The following is a 20,248-nucleotide window of genomic DNA, read 5'->3' as shown; positions in this document are numbered from 1 at the left end:
TGCTGGGGTGAATATTGATGGAATCAAAGAATTTTCAAGTCTGTATGACATTGTGGTTCACCTCTCTGATTCCTAAATCTTGACATGGGGACTTTTCTAATTGCTACTGGCCTCAAAGGCACAGAAATAGTGTAGCATTTGATACTGGCTCAACTACTATTGCAGGAGAAAATACAGATGTCTACTTCTACCTACATATTAGATCAATAGCAAGTACTCTATAATTGAATTTCTGAGACAGGATTTGGGACATACCTTTATTAAGGTGTACTAAGGTTTTTCCTCGGTTTCTTTTAAAACTGGTGACTGGATCTAGATATGTGGTGTTCAGAGACACCGTATGCCCTGGCTACCGGCCAGTAACATTTCATGAAACTTAGGGCAGCCTAAGATAATGTTCTGAGGGCCCTGTGACTGAGGAGGTAAAAACAGAAAGAATGAAGGTTCATCCCAGGAGGAGATAGATGCACAAGCCCTTGAGTTCTGATGGGACCCTTATCACATTGATGTTGAATTTTCTGATGGGAAATGAAAGCAGAGCCAGCATACTATAATCTTTCCACATTTTTCTTCCCACAAAATCCTGGCAGGGCAATGAGAAGCGGTCTTGGGGAGTGTCACAGAGTGGTAGGACTTCACTAATAGGCACCGAACACCCCGAATATCTGGAACTATTTTCTAGTACAGGATAGGAGCTTGTGGAAGTAGATGAAGGAATTTCATTGGGGCCTGAATCTCATTGTCAGCCCATCCTTGATGGCTGAGAGCAGTTTGCTCATGATGTTACCCTCCTCATGAGATTACAGTGGACAGATACTACTGTAGCCCCAACTGTAGACTCATGGCTCACACACGGGGAAAAGCCTACAGTTCATCAGACTCTGATTGCCCAAGTCAGGTTGCAGGACGTCCCCCCTTTCTGCTAATTGCTAGTGCATACACTCTAGCTGGCAAAGGCATCTTGTCTGTTCTATGTGGGCCTATGTGGTTCCAGCACATGCTGAACTGGCATGTGATTATTAGAGTTTACTCAGGGCCAATATGAGATCCTTCTTTGTGTCCATGGGAAACTATCCAGAGTCTGGGTTGAGGACCAGCCTAGTTGCTGTGGCTCGAAATCTGAACCATCTGAGACGCCTTGTCAGCTAGAAGGTCCTGACCCCAGGGAGGACTAACCTTCCTTATTAGGCTAGGCATGTGGCCTAGGTGTCTTATGGTGGTTTGATGGCCCAGTGAGAACAAAGTTCCTGGCATGGAGGTGCTGTAGTTATTGTCACATAGATGGCAAACTGCATTGACAGAGAGCATACTGTCTGGCCTAAGGACCTGAATGTTATATCCTATACCCTGGGGTCAGCAACTGCAACAAAGCAAATCCTTCTCACGGAAGTATCTCACCATGCATATCTCATTGCTGATTTTATTTCCGTTCCTAGCTTCACCACATGCTTAACTCCCTGGAGCGTAGCCAACTCTGTTTCCATGATGCATACACAGTTTGCTCAGGGACTTGACACACAGTGTCAGCCCACATTCATAAGCGATTTCCATGAGGTACATCCTTAGCCTGCTCTTTCATTCAACTTGTGAGTCAAGAGAGTAGAAACTAATGGGGGTGCCCAGAACGGCTTTTTGTTATGCGGATGAAGAACCACCTTGTCACAGAGACCACACCCTGGAGTCTGTCATCTGCAGAAGAACATGTGTGTTATTCTCCATACTCAGAATCCATCAGTAGGCATCAAAGAAAACCCTTCTTACTGTCTCCCCAATGCACATCCTCATTTCTGATTGTGTTCTTCCAGCACCCCCACAATAGAAGGTAGCCTGTGAGTGTTTCCAGAGAGATTTACTGAAGGCGGAGATCCTTCTCCATGTGAGCGGTAGTATTCCAGGAACAGTGGACTGAAAAGTTTGGGCTAAAGGGAAAAAGGAGAAGGCTGGTTGAGCATAGGTGTTCCTCTAGCATGTGTTCTGGGCAGCCATGATGGGAAGAAACTGCTCCATCTCCTACTCCCACTGCCGTGAGAGGCCCTGTCTCAAGATGGTTAGGCCAAAACAAACCACCAGGTGCCCACGGACTGAGTCCTCAGAAACCATGAAACACAATAAATGTTTTTGAAATGGCATTTTGGTGGTCACAAGGATGAAGAGCTAATTAATACAGCATGCCTGATTTGCATCACAAACGCTGGTGTGGTACAGCATTTAAGAATAAGGAAGCAAACTGATGAAGAATGTGTTTAGTCCGTAAAGGATACAGCATCGCTTCAGCAGCAGTTGCTGCAGAGTCTGCCCTTCCTCCACTCAGCTGTCTTCCTTTCAGTGTCTTAGAGTGCCCGCACATGAGCTTCCCCTTCTGTCTTTCCTATGCCTCCTCATTCCAGTTCTCAGAGTGCCTAAGAATTTTAGCTAGGAGTGGTTGGTCAACTGAAAATAAACTCCACTTTTGGTGTGTGCTTTTGGTTTTGTTTTGGTAATATTTTGTCTTATTGGACTGAATTTATTTTTTCTCTTTTGCATATTGTTTGAGAGAAAGGGGGTATTGGGTGTGTAGGTAAGTAGGCAGGTCATGTCTGGGAGTTGTGGGAGGGAAAAGGATATGATTAAAATACATTGTATGAAAAGGTTTTTCCCTAGCATTTTTGTCTCTCATCTTTTTTATCACTGGTTTTCTTTTATAGAGAAAGAGTTCCACTTCACCCTTTGCATGCAGACATTCTTCTCCCTTACACATTGTGGGAAATGATCTTTTACACGAGTCCAATTGACATTGTCATAAGCAAGCTGGACTCACATATGTGAGTTCATTTTTGAAACTTAATCTCTGCTCCAAGATTTCCGTTTTCTCCCTCCCACCTTTCCCGTCCACAGCTCAGGGAGAAGCTGCGCAATGGAGGACCTGAGCCACTCAACTTTGGACTTCCCGAGACACTAGGGCCATTCTGTCCCTTCAAGTTTCCTAGAAGTCTAGATTCTTAGCCATAGTTCTGAATAGGCCCATGATGTTTATAGGGAGGCACGGGAGGAAAGGGCTTTGCTTTGTGACTGTCACCATTGTCACCCTCTTAAATCTTCTAGTTTAGGAACGTGGAATCTCCATTTACATAAAATTTACTTTTGAAATGGGTTGTGCTAGTTAGGAGATAAAACTTGTGCGATTTTTTTTTGTTTGTTTGCATTACATCTAAACAATTTTTTTTAAAGTTACAGTAAGTAGAATTGTTCAGTCCTTGCATCAGAGAATGTTTTTCTAAAACAGCAACAGGTGTACCCCCTCTCCATGGGGCTGTTCTCAGGAAAGCATGTCTAGGAACAGTCCAGGCCAGGAGAACAGCCTGCACATGTCCACTTAATGTGAGAAAGAGGGCAAGAGTCTCCCCAGGGCCAGCTTGACATCCTTGTTCCTCAGTGTATAGATGAGGGGGTTCAGGGTTGGGCTGAGGACCGAGTACAGCACTGAGGTCACTTTGCTTCTCTCTGGGCTGTAGATGGAGGCAGGACTGATGTAGGCACAGAACACAGAGGAGTAGTACACACAGACCACGATGAGGTGGGAGGAGCAGGTAGAAAAGGCCTTCCTCTTGCCCTCAGCAGAACGCATGCGCAGGATGCTGGCGATGATGCAGCCATAGGAGAGTAAGGTGAGGAAGAAGTTGATGCCTCCATAAAAGGCATCTGCTATAAGAGTCATGATGTTATTCACATATGTGGAGCTGCAGGAGAGGAGGAGGAGTGGGGGGATCTCACAGAAGAAGTGAGTGATGACTTTGGGGCCACAGAATGACAGTCTTGTCATTAGACCAGTATGGACAGATGAATTCAGAGCACAGATGGACCACACACTCAAGGCCAGGGCCCCACACAGCTGTGGGCTCATCCTAGAGCTGTAGTGCAGGGGTTGGCAGATGGCCACATAGCGGTCATAGGCCATGACCGTGAGCAGCAGCAGCTCGGAGGATGCAGACCAGACGAGGAAGAAGAGCTGGGTCATGCACCCCTTGAAGGAGATGGTGTTTTCCTTAGACACTAGGCCAAGCAGTGCCTTGGGCAGCACAGAGGAGGTGCAGACCATATCCATGGTGGCCAGGTTGCACAGGAAAAAGTACATGGGACTGTGGAGCCCAGTGCTGGAAATGACCAAAGCAATGATGACAATGTTGCCTGTTAGAGCCATTGTGTAGAGGGTCAGGAAGCAGCCAATCAGGAGCAGTCTTAGACTAGGGTGCTCTGAGAACCCTTCCAGCACAAACTCAGTCACCATTGTCTGGTTGGGGCTCAACATCATGATGGAGAGTATCTGTCTACTGCTGTGTCTGCTGGGTTTTGAGGAAGTACCAGCTTACCACTTCAAAGTAGGCTTTCCAAACTTGGTCATCTCAAAATTCTCTGCTGTCAGAAAGGAAAGGAGTGAGTGTATTTCCTTCATGGAAGCCTCTTATCTTTTGTCTGCATCACACCGTTTGAAATCACAGATATTTCATTTCCTTTTAGTTTCCCATCTAGAAACTTTCACCCTGTAGATTTGGATCAAGAGAGACATCTGTCCCTCCCTCATCTTGAACACGTGGGTTGACTGGAGCATCTCTCACTGGAGACCTGTCTGTGCTCCACTTATCAGCCCCCTATGAGCACTGTGCCCTGCGACAGTGCTGGAAACCCAGTTGTCCCCCTCCCTTCCACAGCAGTTATTCTCCACACAATGACAATTTCTGATTGACGAACACTGAGATGGCTCTTGTATCTTTCTTCACACCTGCCTTTCTAGCTTCCCAGGCACTCTTTTTTGTTTTTGTTCGTTTGTTTAACTACATGGAGTGGTTGCTCTATGACCCATCTCAACCTGGTAATGGTGTCCTCCATGACCTAGGAGCCATGCATTTTCTGAACTTTACTCATTGCAATCTGTGACTTGTCCTTAACCTGGAGTTGTCTTGACTCTAACCTACTTCAAATCTATCACCCCAGAGAGTATTTCTCAAAACCCAAGCCTATAAAGTCAAAGAACTTCTGGGGATTTTCTGTCTCAGTGAACCACAGTAACACCAAGGTCAACATACCCACAACTGAAGTCATCACCATTGTCTATAGCTGTCCTTGTGTGGTGTTAATGGCCTTGCACAGAAGCTTGCCCTCAGCTACCCAGTGTTTCAAGATGCGTATTCTATGGAGTTCCATCACTCTGACTCATGGTCTTACCTTTAGCCTATGCCTTGGTAGATCCTCATTAGATTCATGTTCCACGAGTCAAGCATGTGTTCTGCATCTTCTTACCTCTCTCATCCGATTGGTTCTCAAGTCTGCAACTGTAACTTTCCCAACGGTATACCCCATGTTCCCAATTTCTTTAGCTCTTTCATAAGTTCTGAATTCTTTTCATTTCCAATATCTCCAGTTTCCTCCTCCATCACGCAAGGAACACAAATTGTGTACCTTCAGATAACAGTCTTCCTGCCTCTAGTCCAAATTCACTGTGTCTCTCCCCAGTCCTTCAGCAAATCATGCTCTGTAGCTTGACACAGAAGACTCAGCTGATATCAGCCATTAGCCTTTTTTCAGGTTCCTGCATCACTTCATATGTGAACACATTTTACCCCATCTATGAACCTGTCTTGAAAATTATTTGCAGAGCCTCTAATCTGGAGATAGTCTTTGTTTTTCAGAAGTCCTTTTTTTCTTCTTTCTTTCTTTCTTTCTTTCTTTCTTTCTTTCTTTCTTTCTTTCTTTCTTTAAGATTTCTGCCTCCTTCTGGCCACCGCCTCCCATTTCCCTCCCCCTCCCCTGATCAAGTCCCCCTCCCTCATCAGCCCAAAGAGCAATCAGGGTTCCCTGACCTGTGGGAAGTCCAAGGACCACCCACCCATAGCAGCATTGTTTTTCAGAAGTCTTTAGGCGAAATGTTTCATTTACAGAATCCAGTGGTACACAACACTTCCCCACTTTGCTCTAACCTCTTTTTTTAATTCACTTTTTATCTCACATATATTTATCAAAGTATGGTTCACAACTTATTTTCTCCCTGACACAGTAGTAAATGTTGAAATTTAAACATTATATCTGCTTCCATTTTAAACTAGAGATAGTCAAACATTGTATTTACACTTTAGAACCATATGGATAATGTTATGTCTTACCATGTCCCCTCCCCTCTGCCATTTTATTATACTAGAAAACACCAATGCATATTTAGTAGTGCAAGTGGTTTTGGAGAAACAGAATTGCAAAAGTGAATTCTTCTAATGTTTTTAAAAGTTTCTGGACTTGTCTAGCTATTTCAACTACATCTGAAATTGTGAAATCCTCTCCTGATAATATTTATAATTTATGTGTGATATTAACCGCTATTGCCAGGGTACACATGCCTCAGAGTACAAGGAGTCTTCATTAAGATTAACCGTAGGGTGACCTCAGAGGAACTCTGAACCACAGCCTGCAGCTGTACACAGCAGACCAAAAGGTGAATGATCAACCAGTCAGCTGGACACCCCATTATCTAGGCCCTCAGTAAGGGACAAACCCCAGGCTCCTCCCCCACCTGCTTCACTTCTCCAGCTAGCCAGTAGGCAAGCTTCCAGCCGGCTGCTCCAACATTCCCCCCATCAATCCAACCCTGTAAGCTACAAGGCCCACTCTGCCCCCAAACCTATCCATCTCCTGCGACCTCAGAGGAACTCTGAACTTCAGGCTGCAATGGCACACAGTGGACCAAAAGGTGAGTGCTCAACCAGCCAGCTGGGCACCCCACTCTCTGGGGCTTCAGTACCAGGGCAAAACCCCAGGCCCCTCCCCCACCTGCCCCAGCTTCACTAGCTAGCCAACAGCCAAGCTTCTGGCAGGTCGGCCGCTCCAACACCTCCCCACCCCCATCCATCTGACCCTGTAACTAGAAGGCCCACTCCACACTCAAACCTATCCATCTGCTGTGACTTCAGAGGAACTCTGAATCACAGGCTGCAACAGCACACAGCAGACCAAGAGGTGAGTGATCAGTCATCCATCCAGATAGACAGCCCATTCTTTAGGCCCTCAGTAAGGGGCAAAACCCTGGCCCCTCCCCACTTCTCCCAGCTTCACCAGCCACTAGGCAAGCTGGGGTCATCCTTGTAGATTCCTGGGAATTTCTCCAAGGCCAGGTTTACTGTTAGCCCCATAATGGCTCCCTCAATCAAGACATCTCTTTCCTTGTTCTCTGTCTCTGTTCTTCCCCCATCTCAACCATCATGTTCCCTCTACTCCTCCTCATTCTTCTTCTCATCTCCTCCTCCCCTTCAACCCTCCCTTTCTCCCCCACCCCAACACTCCCAATTTTCTCAGGAGATCGTGTCTATTTCCCCTTCCCCGGGTGATCAATGTATGTTTCTCCTAGGGTTCTCCTTGTTACTTGGCTTCTCTGGGGTTGTGGACTATAGGTTCCTTATCCTTTGCTTTACAGCTAGTATTCACCTATGAATGGGTACATAACAAGCTCACCTTTCTGGGTCTGGGTTACCTCACTCAGGATGGTTTTGTTTAGTTCCATCCATTTGCATGCAAATTTCAAGATGTCTTTTTTTTTTTTTTTTTTTTTTTTTTTTTTTTTTTTTNTTTTTTTTTACCACTGTTGCTATGCCCCTCTTTCCATTTCTGATTTTGTTAATTCGGACACATTCTCTCTACCTCTTGATTAGTTTGGAAAAAGGTTTGTCTCTGTTGTTGAGTTTATCAAAGAACTAGCTCTTTGTTTCATTAATTATTTGTATCATTTTTGTTGTTTCTATTTCACTGTAAACAGCAAGAAAACAAATAACACAACTAAAAAGGGGGAATGGTATTAGACAGGGAATTTCCAAAGAGGAAACCCAAGTAGCTGAAAAAACATTAAAAAGTGCTCAATATCACTTGCCTTCGGAGAAGGGCAGATTAAAACTACTTTGATATTAAATCTTACCCCACTCAGAATGGCCAAGATAAAAAAGTCATGACAGCAGACACTGGCAGAGACGTGGGGAAAGGGTTACACTTAATCACTGCTAGTGGAAATGTGCACGGCCGTAACTGCTGTGGAAATCAGTATGGAGGTTCATCAAAACACAGAAATTGATATACTCTATATTTCAGCCTTATCACTTGCAGGCATGCACCCAAAGAACTATAAATTTTAATAAAGTGCTACTTGCTCTTCCGTGCTCATTGCTGCTCTCTCTGTTCATAGTAGCCAGGAGATAGAAAACAGCGTAAATGTCCATCATATTCATAATGGGTAGCGAAACTGTGGCCTTTACATAATGAAACATTACTCAGCTGTTATAAAAATGAAATTATGATGTTTTAGAATAATGGGTGGAACTGAAAGCAATCGTTCTGAGTGAAGGAAAACCCAGAACCCAAAGACAAACACCACTTAATTTCTCTTACATGTGGGTATTACCTTTTAACCTTTAGATATGTGTGCTCCCTTTGGAGTACTCAGAGTTTAGCATACAGTAAGGAACCTTGGGGAGGAAAAGAAAATGATGAGAAGGAAAATATTAAGCAAGAATGACGAAAGGGGGTGGAGGGTGGGAGGAAGGGGAGGGAAGGGTATGGGAGAGATAAGGAACACTCTAAACCTTTCAAAAATCTATATAGAAACCCACTAGAGTAGAAATTCCTAAAATAAACTCATATGCATTTATAAAAGGAATTGAAAAGAGTTACCCTGTAATTGAAGTACATCTGTCCTGGTTAGCTTTATTTCAACTTAACACAAGCTAGACATCTGAGAGGAGGGAACCTGAATTAAGAAAATGCCGCCTTGTGATCAGGGTGTAGGCAAGCCTTTAGGGCCTTTTGTTGTTTAGTGATTAATGAGCGATGGCCCAGTTCATTGTGGGTGGGGCCACCTCTGTGCTGGTTGTTCTGGGATCTGAAACACATCAGGCTGAGCAACCTATGGGAAGCAAGCCAGGGAGCAGCACCCCTTCATGGCCTCTACATCAGCTCCTGCCTCAAGGTTTCTTCCCTGTTTAATTTCCAGTCCTGACTTCCTTTAATGATGAACAGTCCTGGGGAAGAGTGTAAGTCGCTTTGGTCATGGTGTTTTGTTACAGCAATAAAAACCCAAACTAAGACAGCATCCTAACTAGACAACACATAGTACATAAAACTCCGGTACCGGGAATGTGTTAGCACTTCCTGAGATGTTAATCACAAGGTCCCATAGACCCTCAGACTTTACAGGCTTCTACTGTTCTTTTTTATTCCCCAGAATGTGGTGGTAAGACCCTGTTGTTGGAGACACCACTACTTAAACCATAAATGTGGAGCTATGAAGTGTGTTATGACCTGAAAGCTTCACTCCTATTTGTTAGTTTTTACAGTTCTGGAAGATGTTATGCACACTGCTTGAGGAGAAAAAAAATCATCATCAGTTTTATCCAGAACCCTATGAACTACAACAACAAACTTCTTGGCAAGATATGGCCACTGACATAGTGGTGGCCTCAATGCTGTGGGAGGGGGAGCCAACTACTTTCTGACTTAATTTGAGGCCAAACCTCACTAGCAAGAACCTGTTAACAAGGTCCAGACAGAATCTGTGGCTAGATAGTTCTTAGGCCTTAGAAGAAGGCCTCCTACTATTTTTCTGCTAGACAGATGTATCATTTAAATGACTCCTAATAATTTGTTGCTCCACCCATAGATCAGTCCATCATTCAACCCTCATCAGAGAGGCTTCTTTTTGTAGCAGATGCCAATTAGCACAAAGGCCAAGAAACCTTGAAGTGCTTAGATCTAAATAGAAGGTCTAGATCACAACCCTTTCCTCAACACTTAGAGATATTCATGGGACAGGGAGGAAATACCGTTGTAAGAGCCAGAGGTGGTGGATGACTTCAAAACATAATGCTTTCTGGAAACAATGGGGCAGATGCACATATGAACTCAAAGAGATTTTATAGCATACAAAAGATCTGTGCAAGCCAGACAAACTCCCAGCACAAGGAGGAGGTGGCCTCCTAGTCCCACCCTTAGCTGAGAGAAGCTAAGGGCATTTGTAGCTGTTGGCAAAGGCAGTCAGTATATTTAGTCATGTGATCTCTATATACAGACCAACTCTAAGTAGACTCCACCCTTAAAAGGAGTTGGTCAACAGAAGTTGGATTTAGTGAGGTGGTTTTTATTTATTATTTGTTTATTTTTTGAGACAGGTAGCTTTGGGACCTGTCCTGGAATTATCTCTTGTAGACCTGGTTGGCCTCAAACTCACAGAGATCCGCCTGCCTCTGACTCCCAAGTGCTGGGATTAAAGGCGCACGCCACCAATGCCCAGTAGATTTACTGAGTTTTAAAGGATAAAGAGATTAAAACAGCTGAGCGAGTAGTGAGGTGGGGCGAGGAGTAGAAGTGGACATGATCAAAGGTCATATGAAATCCTCAGGGAATCAATTAAATATATTTTAAAATCACATAATTTCAAAATTGGCAGGCATGTTGGCAATGCCCCTTTAATCCCAGCTGTTGTGTGAGAGAGGAGTTCAAAGCCAGAATGGTCTTTACAGACTAGTTTCAGATTAGCTGGAGCTACATACTGAAAATATTTCCCAAGGATATAAAATCATCATATCAGAGAGACACCAACACTCTTTTCTGAAGAAGTGGTCACATTAGCAAATAAATGGAGTAACCCTAAGTATTCATCATGGAATGAGGGTGTTAAAGAAGAGATACTGTATTTGCACAATGGAATGTTATTCAACTACAGAAAGCATGACCTCCTTTTATGAACACTAAAGTGGATGGGAATGGAGAATAATATGTGAAGTATAACCCAGGCACAGAAAGACAGATACCACATTTATCTTTCATCTGTGGAAATACAAAGCTCTATCTTAGTAGAATAATGATTGACAGACGTGATAAATGGCAAAGGTAAGGAAATGTTAAGAGAGATAGGGCAATGGGAACCAAAAACATTTAGACAGAAACATAAGTCCTAGGGCTCTGTTTGTGGAGTGACTATCTGCCTCAATCATCTCTTATGTATTTACAAATAACAAGAAGGGAGGAGATCAAAGCTTGAGAAGACAGAGATGACAAAGTCACAGAAATGTAAGTTTTACTGAGAATTTGTGTAAACATATTGACATATCAACCTATGTCATCAACTTTTGCTGTGACCTTCTGTTACAAAACAGCATTGACTGACATTATTCATAGCTAGTGGTATTTCAGAAAAATTCATTCGAGAAAAGCCAGATATAAACAGAAAGCAGTGTGGATGGAGTCCAGTGTATAAGGGATGAAGTGGGGGAGCAATGAAAGAGATAACATGATAGAGGGAGCCTTTATGGTGTTAGGGGGAAACCAGGTAGTAGGGAAATTAACAAGAATTCACAAGGATGACCCCAGCAAAGACTATAGCAATAGTGGAAAGGGTGCCCAAACTGGACTTCCCCTATAATCAGATTAGTGACTACCCTAATTGTCATCATAGAATCCACATCCAGTAACTTATAATACAGTGATCGACAGCCAAGCACTGGGCTGAGCTCCTGGAGCTTAGTTGAAGAGAGGTCCTGCCCACCTTCCATCTCTCCTTCTTTCTCTCTGTCTGTCTGTTCCTCTATCTCTCTCTGTCTCTCTTTCCACCTCTCTATTCTCTTCTGTCACTCCTGCCCCCAGAGGCTGGTCTCCCCTCTTCCCTCCCCCTTTTACCATTCACTTTCTCCCAATTAAAAAAAAAAACCTCCACCTGAGCTTTTTGGTATGGCATCCTTCTCTCTTGTGCTGTCTTTTCTGAATTACAACAGTTCTGCCTCAACTTGGTATATCATACTTTGTTCACTTCTCTGAGAAGTGGATGGGGGTGGGATGGGAGGTAGGGGAGAGGATAGGAGAAGGGAAGGGAGGGGAACTGGGGCTAAAATGTAAAATTAAAAAAAAATTTTAAATTAAGAAGAAAAAAGTTCTAAAATAACTGTTCACAGTGAAGTTATGTGGGCTCATGGGAGGGAAACGCACTCACTATGCGATCTGTAACAGAAGATGCACACCTGTGTCACCTCCTAATTACTGTGACCTGAACAAGAGGGTATAGAGGACTTTTGTGATCCTGAAAATGTCCTGTGTCTTCATGGAACTGGGCTATGTGGAAGGAAGTATTCTATAAAACACACTGAATAATTAGAATAGAATTAAAACCACTTCCTTAGCTGTACCTTGAAAACTATAAAGAAAGATTGCTTTCACTTTTAAGAGTTTGCTTAACCAAAGCCTTGGTTGGCATCTAGCTTGAAAATGGCTCTCTGGACTACTGAGACCTCAAGAACAATGGCAATGGGTTTTTGATTCTACTGGACCTATTGGTTTCGTGGGAGCCTAGGCAGTTTCGTGGATGTTCACCTTACTAGACCTGGATGGAGGTGGGTGGTCCTTGGACTTCCCACAGGGCAGGGAACCCTGATTGCTTTTTGGGCTGACGAGGGAGGGGGACTTGATTGGGGGAGGGGGAGGGAAAGGGGAGGAGGCGGTGGGGAAGAGACAGAAATCTTTAATAAAAAAAAAATAAATAAATAAATAAAATGGCTCTCTGATCATGGTTAGAAGCTAGACGTTCTGCTGCTTGCACAATGGAGCATGAAACCAAATCTTTCTATCATAATCTGACTCATTGTTCTTCCTCAAACTCAGCACTTATTGAGAACATGAGTTGATGTCTCTCTGTTCTGATATACACACAGCAGGACAAATGTCATCTTTACAGTCAGATTTTCCCTTTGGAGCTCCACTGTTAGCTAGAAGAGCCACACAGTGAAGTTTAAGGTTTCACTGACCTTTCCTGTCACAGTGAACTCAGGTGACAGATGGCTCCCACAAAGGTGCCCACCGCTGAGCACAGACTCTCCTGTCCTGTAAGCACCAAGTCTTCAGGGTCTCTCTGAAGCTCTGTCTTCCTTCGTATAGAGGTCACTGACTTTCAGAAATACCTGTGATTTTCTGAGACCAGGGACAAGTGTTTGTCCTGGTGCCTCCTGGGATAGAAACTGAAGGAGAAAGCTCTTAGGATCAATTAAAAGGGACTGTGGCTTCATGACCCAAGCTCCCTGCAGACTTGTGTGGAGGACAATGGTCAGGGGAGTTACATACTGTAGGCAGGAGCATTCACCATCCATCCTCTCCCTCTCCAACCCTTTGCATGCATGTCCAGAATGTCATTGGGATTTTCATGCCCTGTGTGGAAAGTCTCACCATGACACAAATTGACTTTGTATTTTTTTGAGAGTACTTCATCTGAAATTGACACCCACGCAATGGGTTTATTCTAAGTATCTTGTTCTTTCTGTGCCTCCCCCTCTCCTCTTTCTACATTCAAACTTTTCAATGTATTGTTATGAATTAATGTTACTTCAGCACTTCCATTCTGTTTGCTACATTTATAAACATTTAAAATATTTATTCAGTCTTGAGACTATATATACAGGTAGCATCATACAGACTGAAGAGTTTATATTTATGAACATATATATACATTTTTATTGATTTTATTGAGTGCTACATTTTTCTCTGCTACCTTCCCCGCCTCTCCTCTCCTCTTCAGCCCTCTCCCATGGTCTCCATGCTCCCAATTTACTCAGGAGATCTTATATTTTTCTACTTTCCATGTAGATTGGATCCATGTATGTCTCTCTTAGGGTCCTCATTGTTGTCTAGGTTCTCTGGGATTGTGATTTATAGGCTGGCCTTTTTTGCTTTATGTTTAAAAACCACTTATGAGTGAGTACATATGATAATCGTCTTTCTGGGTTTGGGTTATCTCACTCAATATGGTGTTTTCTAAACTCACCCATTTGCTTGCAAATTTCAAGATGCCATTATTTTTTTCACTGTATAGTACTCCATTGTGTAAATGTACATTTTCCTTATCCATTCTCTGGTCAAGGGGCATTTAGGTTGTTTCCAGGTTCTGGCTATGACAAGCAATACTGCTATGAACATAGCTGAGCACATGTCCTTGTGGTACAATTGAGCATCCTTTGAATATATACTCAAAAGTGGTATTGCTGGGTCCTGAGGAAGGTTGTTTCCTAATTTTCTGGCAATTTGCTATACTGATATTCAAAGAGGCTATATCAGCTTTCACTCCCACCAGCAATGCGGGAGTGTTCCCTTTACCCCACAACCTCTCCAGCATGGTTTGTCATCAGTGTTTTTGATCTTGGCCATTCTTACGGTATAAAATGGAATCTCAGAGTTGTTTTGATTTGTATTTCTCTGATGGCCAAAGATATTGAGCATTTTCTTAAGTGTCTTTCAGCCATTTTAGATTCCTCTGTTGAGAGATCTCTGTTTAGGTCTGTACTCCACTTTTTATTGGATTATTTGTTCTTTTGATGACCAATTTCTTGAGTTATTTCTATATTTTGCAGAAAAATATCTATTTGATGTGGGGTTGGTTAGCTCAGGCTTCTTATTAACTAATTCTTACATCTTAACCCATTTCTATTAATCTTTGTATTGCTGTGAGACTGTGGCTTGCCAGGTAAGGTTCTGTTCTGTTTTTTCTCCTTTGGCAGCTACATGGCATCTTTCTGACTCTGCTTACTTTCTCTATCTCTTCCATCCTGGCTATATTCTCATCTGATATATGATGTAACAGCTTCTTTATTAAACAATGATAAGAAAACAAATTCACAGCATATAGAGGGGAATCCCACATTATCTCCTCTTTTCTGTCTAAATAGAAAGGAAGGTTTTAACTTTAACATAATAAAAGAAATATAACAAAACAGGATCAAGCAAAAAGTTATAATAGTCTATTTGTATCTGGCAAAATGAAAGAAAATATACTATCACCTCTTTTATCTTTGTGAGTCTAAAATTTCGTATCTAATTTGTCTTTTATTATAAACCAAGAAAACTGTATCTATCTGTCTTCAACTCTTCAAAGACCCCTGAAGGATATAATATTACCTAATGGAGTAAGAGGCAACTTGTTGGTTTCCCAGCCACCCTGAAAGGAATAATTACAACACTGTTTGGCCAATAGCTTAGACATATTTCTAGCTAACTGTTATATCTTAAATTAGTTCACTTCTGTTAATTTATGTCAATGCTGTGACCTACTGGTAAGTTTCTGGCTGGTGTCTTTCTTTTTTGGCAGCTACATGGCATCTCCTTGACTTTGCCTACTTTCTCTTTATATTTCTGTATGGATTTTCCACCTGGCTTTATTGTGACCTTCCATAGGCCCAAAGTAGATTCTTTATTAACCAATGGTATTAAAACGTATTCACAGCATACAGAGGGGAATCCCTACATCAACCTAAGTAAACAGGAAATACATTATAATCAACTTCCAAAACTCTAGAATTGACAGAGACATCTTGCTGCCTGGACAGGCACCAAGGTTCTTCTGTAAGGTTGGGGCATCCATATTCAGCATACAGGCCCATAGTATCTGGCAGACTTTTCCATGAAGCAGGAAATTTGAAGATCTGTCCTGCCTCATAATGGCAAAGTTCTTCAGTTGATTTCTTTTGTGTCCTGCAGAATGTGTGGCAGTTTCTTCTGTGAAGCAGGAACCCTGAAGGACCATCCTGTCTTTTGAAAGTTCAGCACTCCCTTTTCTGTGGGTCCTGCATGCCCAGTTGATACCACATACTATTAATCAGTCCAAGCAAGAACAATTTCTTGCCCAAATGGTTATCCTTGTCACATTGAAGACAAATTCCATAACAAGTTTCTTCAATGCTCATCAACCTCTCTGAAGTAATTGCCACTGCCAGAAGCAGACATGTCTCACTGTTGAGAAAATACTAAGTTGCTAAAATATTTTAAATACCATATTCTGCAGGTCTTTGGATGGTTTGAATAATACCTATCTCTGTGAAATATAGCTCTGTACATCTAGAAAACCCAATTAACTTGACTACAGTTTGATTATTATAGATGAATATTAATCTTTATTTCTTAATTATACATTTTAAATGAACTGAATAAACATAATACCTTAAACAAGAACAGAAATCCATATACACACTATAACCATAGCAACCTTAAATATGTATCAATAGTTCAAGATCCATACCAATTCAAAGTTTTCATTTCTATATCATATCCTCCCCCTTTTTTAGTAATTGATTGTGATCATTAATCACTTATAATCAACCCCCTTTAAATGAAAACAAACATCTATTAAACAATCACTTTGGGAATTTGGGCATAGTTTTCTCCAAACTCTTTCCTGCTCTTTGTTTGGTCAAGTATTTTTAGGGCTCATGGAGACCTTTTTTGGGGGGTCTTGTTCCATCAAACCGCATTAACCTGGAAGGAATCCACAGGTTCTCATCTTCTGCGAAACAAAAGCAGAACTTCTTTTCCCAAACAAAGCATCCTTAGACTCAAATTTTGAAGTCAAGATACCTTTATGTTGGTTTAACTTAGCAGCCTCCAGAATCAAATTTCTCTCTGTAGTCAAAAAATTCAAAGAAAACACAAAAATATACACAATTCAGACTCTCTGTGTATATTCCATTTTTACATGGCTTATTTTTAACTCTATTACTTTTTTAATGTTTGTTTTATTATCTTTACTCCTTTAATCTATTACCTCTGTACTCTTTCTTCTCTCTCATAAGCCCATGTATATTTATCCACACTCTGACCCATTTAAAGGTCTTTCTTTTTGGTCTGAATCTCTCCTATTGTGTATCTGAAATTCTTTTCTGACAAGGAGTATTTTAAAATGGTAAGCAGTGTGGTTGCAGCAGCCCTGGATGCTGGCTCCACCTCTCTTGGCCTTACAATATGGCAGTGGTATGTTTACCACCAGTTCTGGTGTTTTTGATCTTGGCCATTTTTACAGGTGTGAGATGGAATCTCAGAGTTGTTTTGATTTGCATTTCTCTGATGGCTAAGGATGTTGAACATTTTCTTATGTGTCTTTTAGCCAGTTTAGATCCTTCTGTGGAGAGTTCTCTGTTTAGGTCTGTACTCCATTTTTTTTTTTAAAAAAATTGGATTTATTTGCTCTTTTGATGACAAATTTCTTGAATTACCACTTGTTTGGTTAGAGCCACTCCAAGATATTTTATGTTATTTATGGCTATTGTGAAGGGTGATGTTTTTCTATATTTTGTCTCTGCCCAATGATCATCTGTGTAAAGGAGGGCTACTGATTTTTTGGAGTTAATCTTATATCCTGCTACATTTGAAGGTGTTTATGAGTTGTAGAAGTTCTTTGATAGATGTACAAATAAATCAGTATTTTTGTTGCATTTACATTTTGAATCATAGGAATAAAGTCTCCTTCCAAAGCAAGTTATAGAGAAAGCCCTTGGCATCTATTACATGTGAAGTTTCAGGGTTTTTTTTTTTGTAAATTCTTCAAATCTTTTTTCCCCCTGCTTTTAAGGTAAATTTCAGTTAAAAAAATCTTCTGTAATGTAGCTAGATACAAGATTAACTAAAAAAATCAGTAGCTCTCCTATATACAAATGATAAATGGGATGAAAAAGAAGTCAGGGAAACAACACACTTTACAATAGCCACAAATAACATAAAATATCCTGGGGGTGACTCTAACCAAACAAGTGAAAGACCTGTATGACAAGAACTTTAAGTCTTTCAAGAGAGAAACTGAAGACATCAGAAAATGGAAGGATCTCCTGTGCTCATGGATTGGAAGAATTAAAAATGGCAATCTTACCAAAAGACTCAATGTAATGTGCTGATCCTACAAAATTTTTCTGGATTAACTCTGGTTCTAGGCCACCCTATCCTGCCTTTTCTGTACTGTTTATGGTGGCTGTGGTTGGCAATGACCCAAAGCCATGACCATTTACTACAGCCCCAACCTGCAGACTAACTTCTACTTCTTTGTGATTAACCCTGCCCAGCTGGATGTGATCTACAGGGCAATGATCTCGCCCTAGGTCCTGCAGAGCCTGATAGCCAAGAACATCATTTCTTTCAGGGGTTGCCTTACCCACATATTTGTCTTTACCTGGATCCTGAGTACTGAGCTGCTCCTCTTCTCTACCATGGCTTCCAACCACTGCCTAGTCATTTGCTGATCTTTGCACTACAGCACCCTCATTGATTGATAGACCTGGTAACTTTTGTGTGGATCTGGGGGCTCTCAACTATTTGTCGCTTATCTGCTTCATTTTGCTACTGTCCATCTGTGACTCCAGTATGAGCTCACAATTCTGAGAGATCCCATTGATATTGTTGCCTCCCTTCAGTCCTACCTTCATCAACAATGTCATGAAAGTCAGACATGTTCCTCAGTGACCTAAATTTCTTACTGATGTCCATGGTTTCACCAGCATCCTGCACATCTTCTCAGCTGAGGGCAAGAAACATGCCTTCTCTCTCTGCTCTGCCCACCTGTTGCTGGTCACCCTGTATTACTCCACAGTGTTCCACACCTATATCCAGCCCACAGTGTGATCTACTGGGCTCCTGGACAAATCCATAACCATTCTGTATACCACAGTGACCCCATATTTCAACCCCCTCATTTACAGTCTCAGAAATGATAAATTCAAGACATCCCTCATAAAACTATATTCCCCTTGTAGTCTGTAAGATTAGAGCTGGGCAGTGGTGGTGCACGCCTTTAATCCCAGCACTCAGGAGGCAGAGGGGGGTGGATTTCTGTTAGTTCAAGGCCAGCCTGGTCTACAAGAGCTAGTTCCAGAACAGGCTCCAAAGCTACAGAGAAACCTTGTCTCCAAAAGCCAAAAACCAAAAACCAAAAAATAAAAAAGATTAGAGAGAAACTCTGGAACCATCAGAAAGAGACTTCATTTATGCATCCCTTGACTATTGATTGCAGAAGCTAAGACATCACCTCAAGCCACCTGTCAAGTCTATGTAAGAGGAAAAATCTCATTTTCTACTAAATTTGTCTATCTTTAAAATTTTTTTGATTAACTTATGAATTTTCACATACCCAATACATTTAAATGTGCTTGACTATAAGTCCAGAGCTCTTAATAAGCTACTTCTGTGACTCACTGAACTAAACAACCTCACTGCTAATTAAATCTAGAATGCAAGTTCTTTAATGAGACATAATTAAATTCCTCAAACTTCTATCTTAATAGCCTCTGCATGTTGTCCTTACCAGGGATGAGGTATTTCTGCTCTTAGCCCATGGCTCCTGTAGACTCTTATGGCCCTACTTTGATTCTTTACTTTTTCCCTATTATTTCATAAAATTCTTGAAGCATGGTTTATATTCCAGCTTGAAGGAAGAATATCCATTATAGAAAAATAGGAGACTGGGCTTGACAACCACTGATGCCTACAGAATGAACCTCCCTGGATCCAACACACAGAGCCCAGAGACAGCCATCAGCACAGAAGCCCTTTCCTGGACATAGTGCCAGATAAGGGGTTTGCTTAGTCACAGTTCTGACCTGGTTTGCTATGTGTGACCTGACTTTCCCTGGAAGGTCATTACTGTTTTGTGTTGTATGTTGTAGGTAATGTTAACTTGATATAAATCATGTTCCACCATAATAAGAATTCCCAAATAATGTATTTATGAGATATATGCATGCATGTATGTTTGTGACCATTTGTATGCTTGTATTTGGGTGATTATCATTTGTTCTGTAGCTTAAATAAGAGACGTGAAATTAATAATAGGAGAAATGGCACAAAACATGGCTAAAAGATGAAGCAAATAGTGTCAAAGAAATCAACAGGCAAAATAGACCCAAGCCAGTGATTCCAAGATATTGCTTTTTATTGTCACCATAACTGAATCCAGAATTACCTAGGACAGTGGTTCTCAACCTTCCTAATACTGCAACCCTTTAATATTTGTTCTTCATGTTGTGATGACCCCCACCATCATAAAATTATTTTTATTCCTACTTCATAGCTACTCTTATGAACCATAATTTAGTATCTGATATTGTTGATGGTCTTAGGTGACCCCAGCAAAAGGGTCACTCAACCCTCGAAAGGGTCATGACCCATAGGTTGAGAACCACTGAACTAGGAGCTCAATGAGGGACATTTCTGTCCATGAAGGTGAGAGTGTTTTCAGAAAGGATTCACTGAAGCAGGGAATCTGCTCTCTATGTGGGCAGCACCATCCCAGGGACTGGAAACTAGAAAGCCTTGGCTAAAGAGAAAGGAGAAAGCCAATTAAGCACAGGTGTTCTACTAATATGATAGATAGAAAGACAGTTAACTCCCACTGTCCATACTGCCATAAATCCCTGCTTCACAAAAGCCCAAAGCAAAGAGCCAAGTGCCCATGGACTGA

General features: G+C 41.7%; 2 protein-coding genes across 4 annotated transcripts in view; one reads left to right on the top strand and one right to left on the bottom strand.

Moving 5' to 3' along the window:
* Positions 1-3,352: 3,352 nt before the first annotated feature.
* On the bottom strand, positions 3,353-4,308 carry LOC126498646 (olfactory receptor 13A1-like). Its single transcript, XM_050137479.1, has one exon. It carries the CDS (start codon positions 4,286-4,288, stop codon positions 3,353-3,355), a length of 936 nt encoding a protein of 311 aa, XP_049993436.1. The 5' UTR covers positions 4,289-4,308.
* Positions 4,309-6,589: 2,281 nt separating this feature from the next.
* LOC126498399 (olfactory receptor 13A1-like) overlaps positions 6,590-20,248 on the top strand; it is a 110,237-nt gene continuing 96,578 nt past the window's right edge. The window contains exon 1 of one of the 3 annotated variants that reach the window (XR_007590825.1): positions 6,590-6,712. The gene's annotated coding sequence lies outside the window, so the exon portion shown is untranslated. Of the gene's footprint in view, positions 6,713-6,872; positions 6,979-20,248 lie in introns of those variants that run through there. The other 2 variants (XM_050137052.1, XM_050137053.1) reach the window with 2 other exon arrangements.

The sequence above is a fragment of the Alexandromys fortis genome, unplaced genomic scaffold, assembly GCF_014885135.2.
Source record: "Alexandromys fortis isolate MF-2015 unplaced genomic scaffold, M_Fortis_MF-2015_v1.1 scaffold_3, whole genome shotgun sequence".
NCBI classification, from domain to species: Eukaryota; Metazoa; Chordata; class Mammalia; order Rodentia; family Cricetidae; genus Alexandromys; species Alexandromys fortis.
This window is presented reverse-complemented; position numbering and strand designations above follow the sequence as displayed.

Bases quoted from the DNA above. Each gene is read 5' to 3' on its own strand.
- LOC126498646 (XM_050137479.1), bottom strand. From the start codon at position 4,288: ATGATGTTGAGCCCCAACCAGACAATGGTGACTGAGTTTGTGCTGGAA.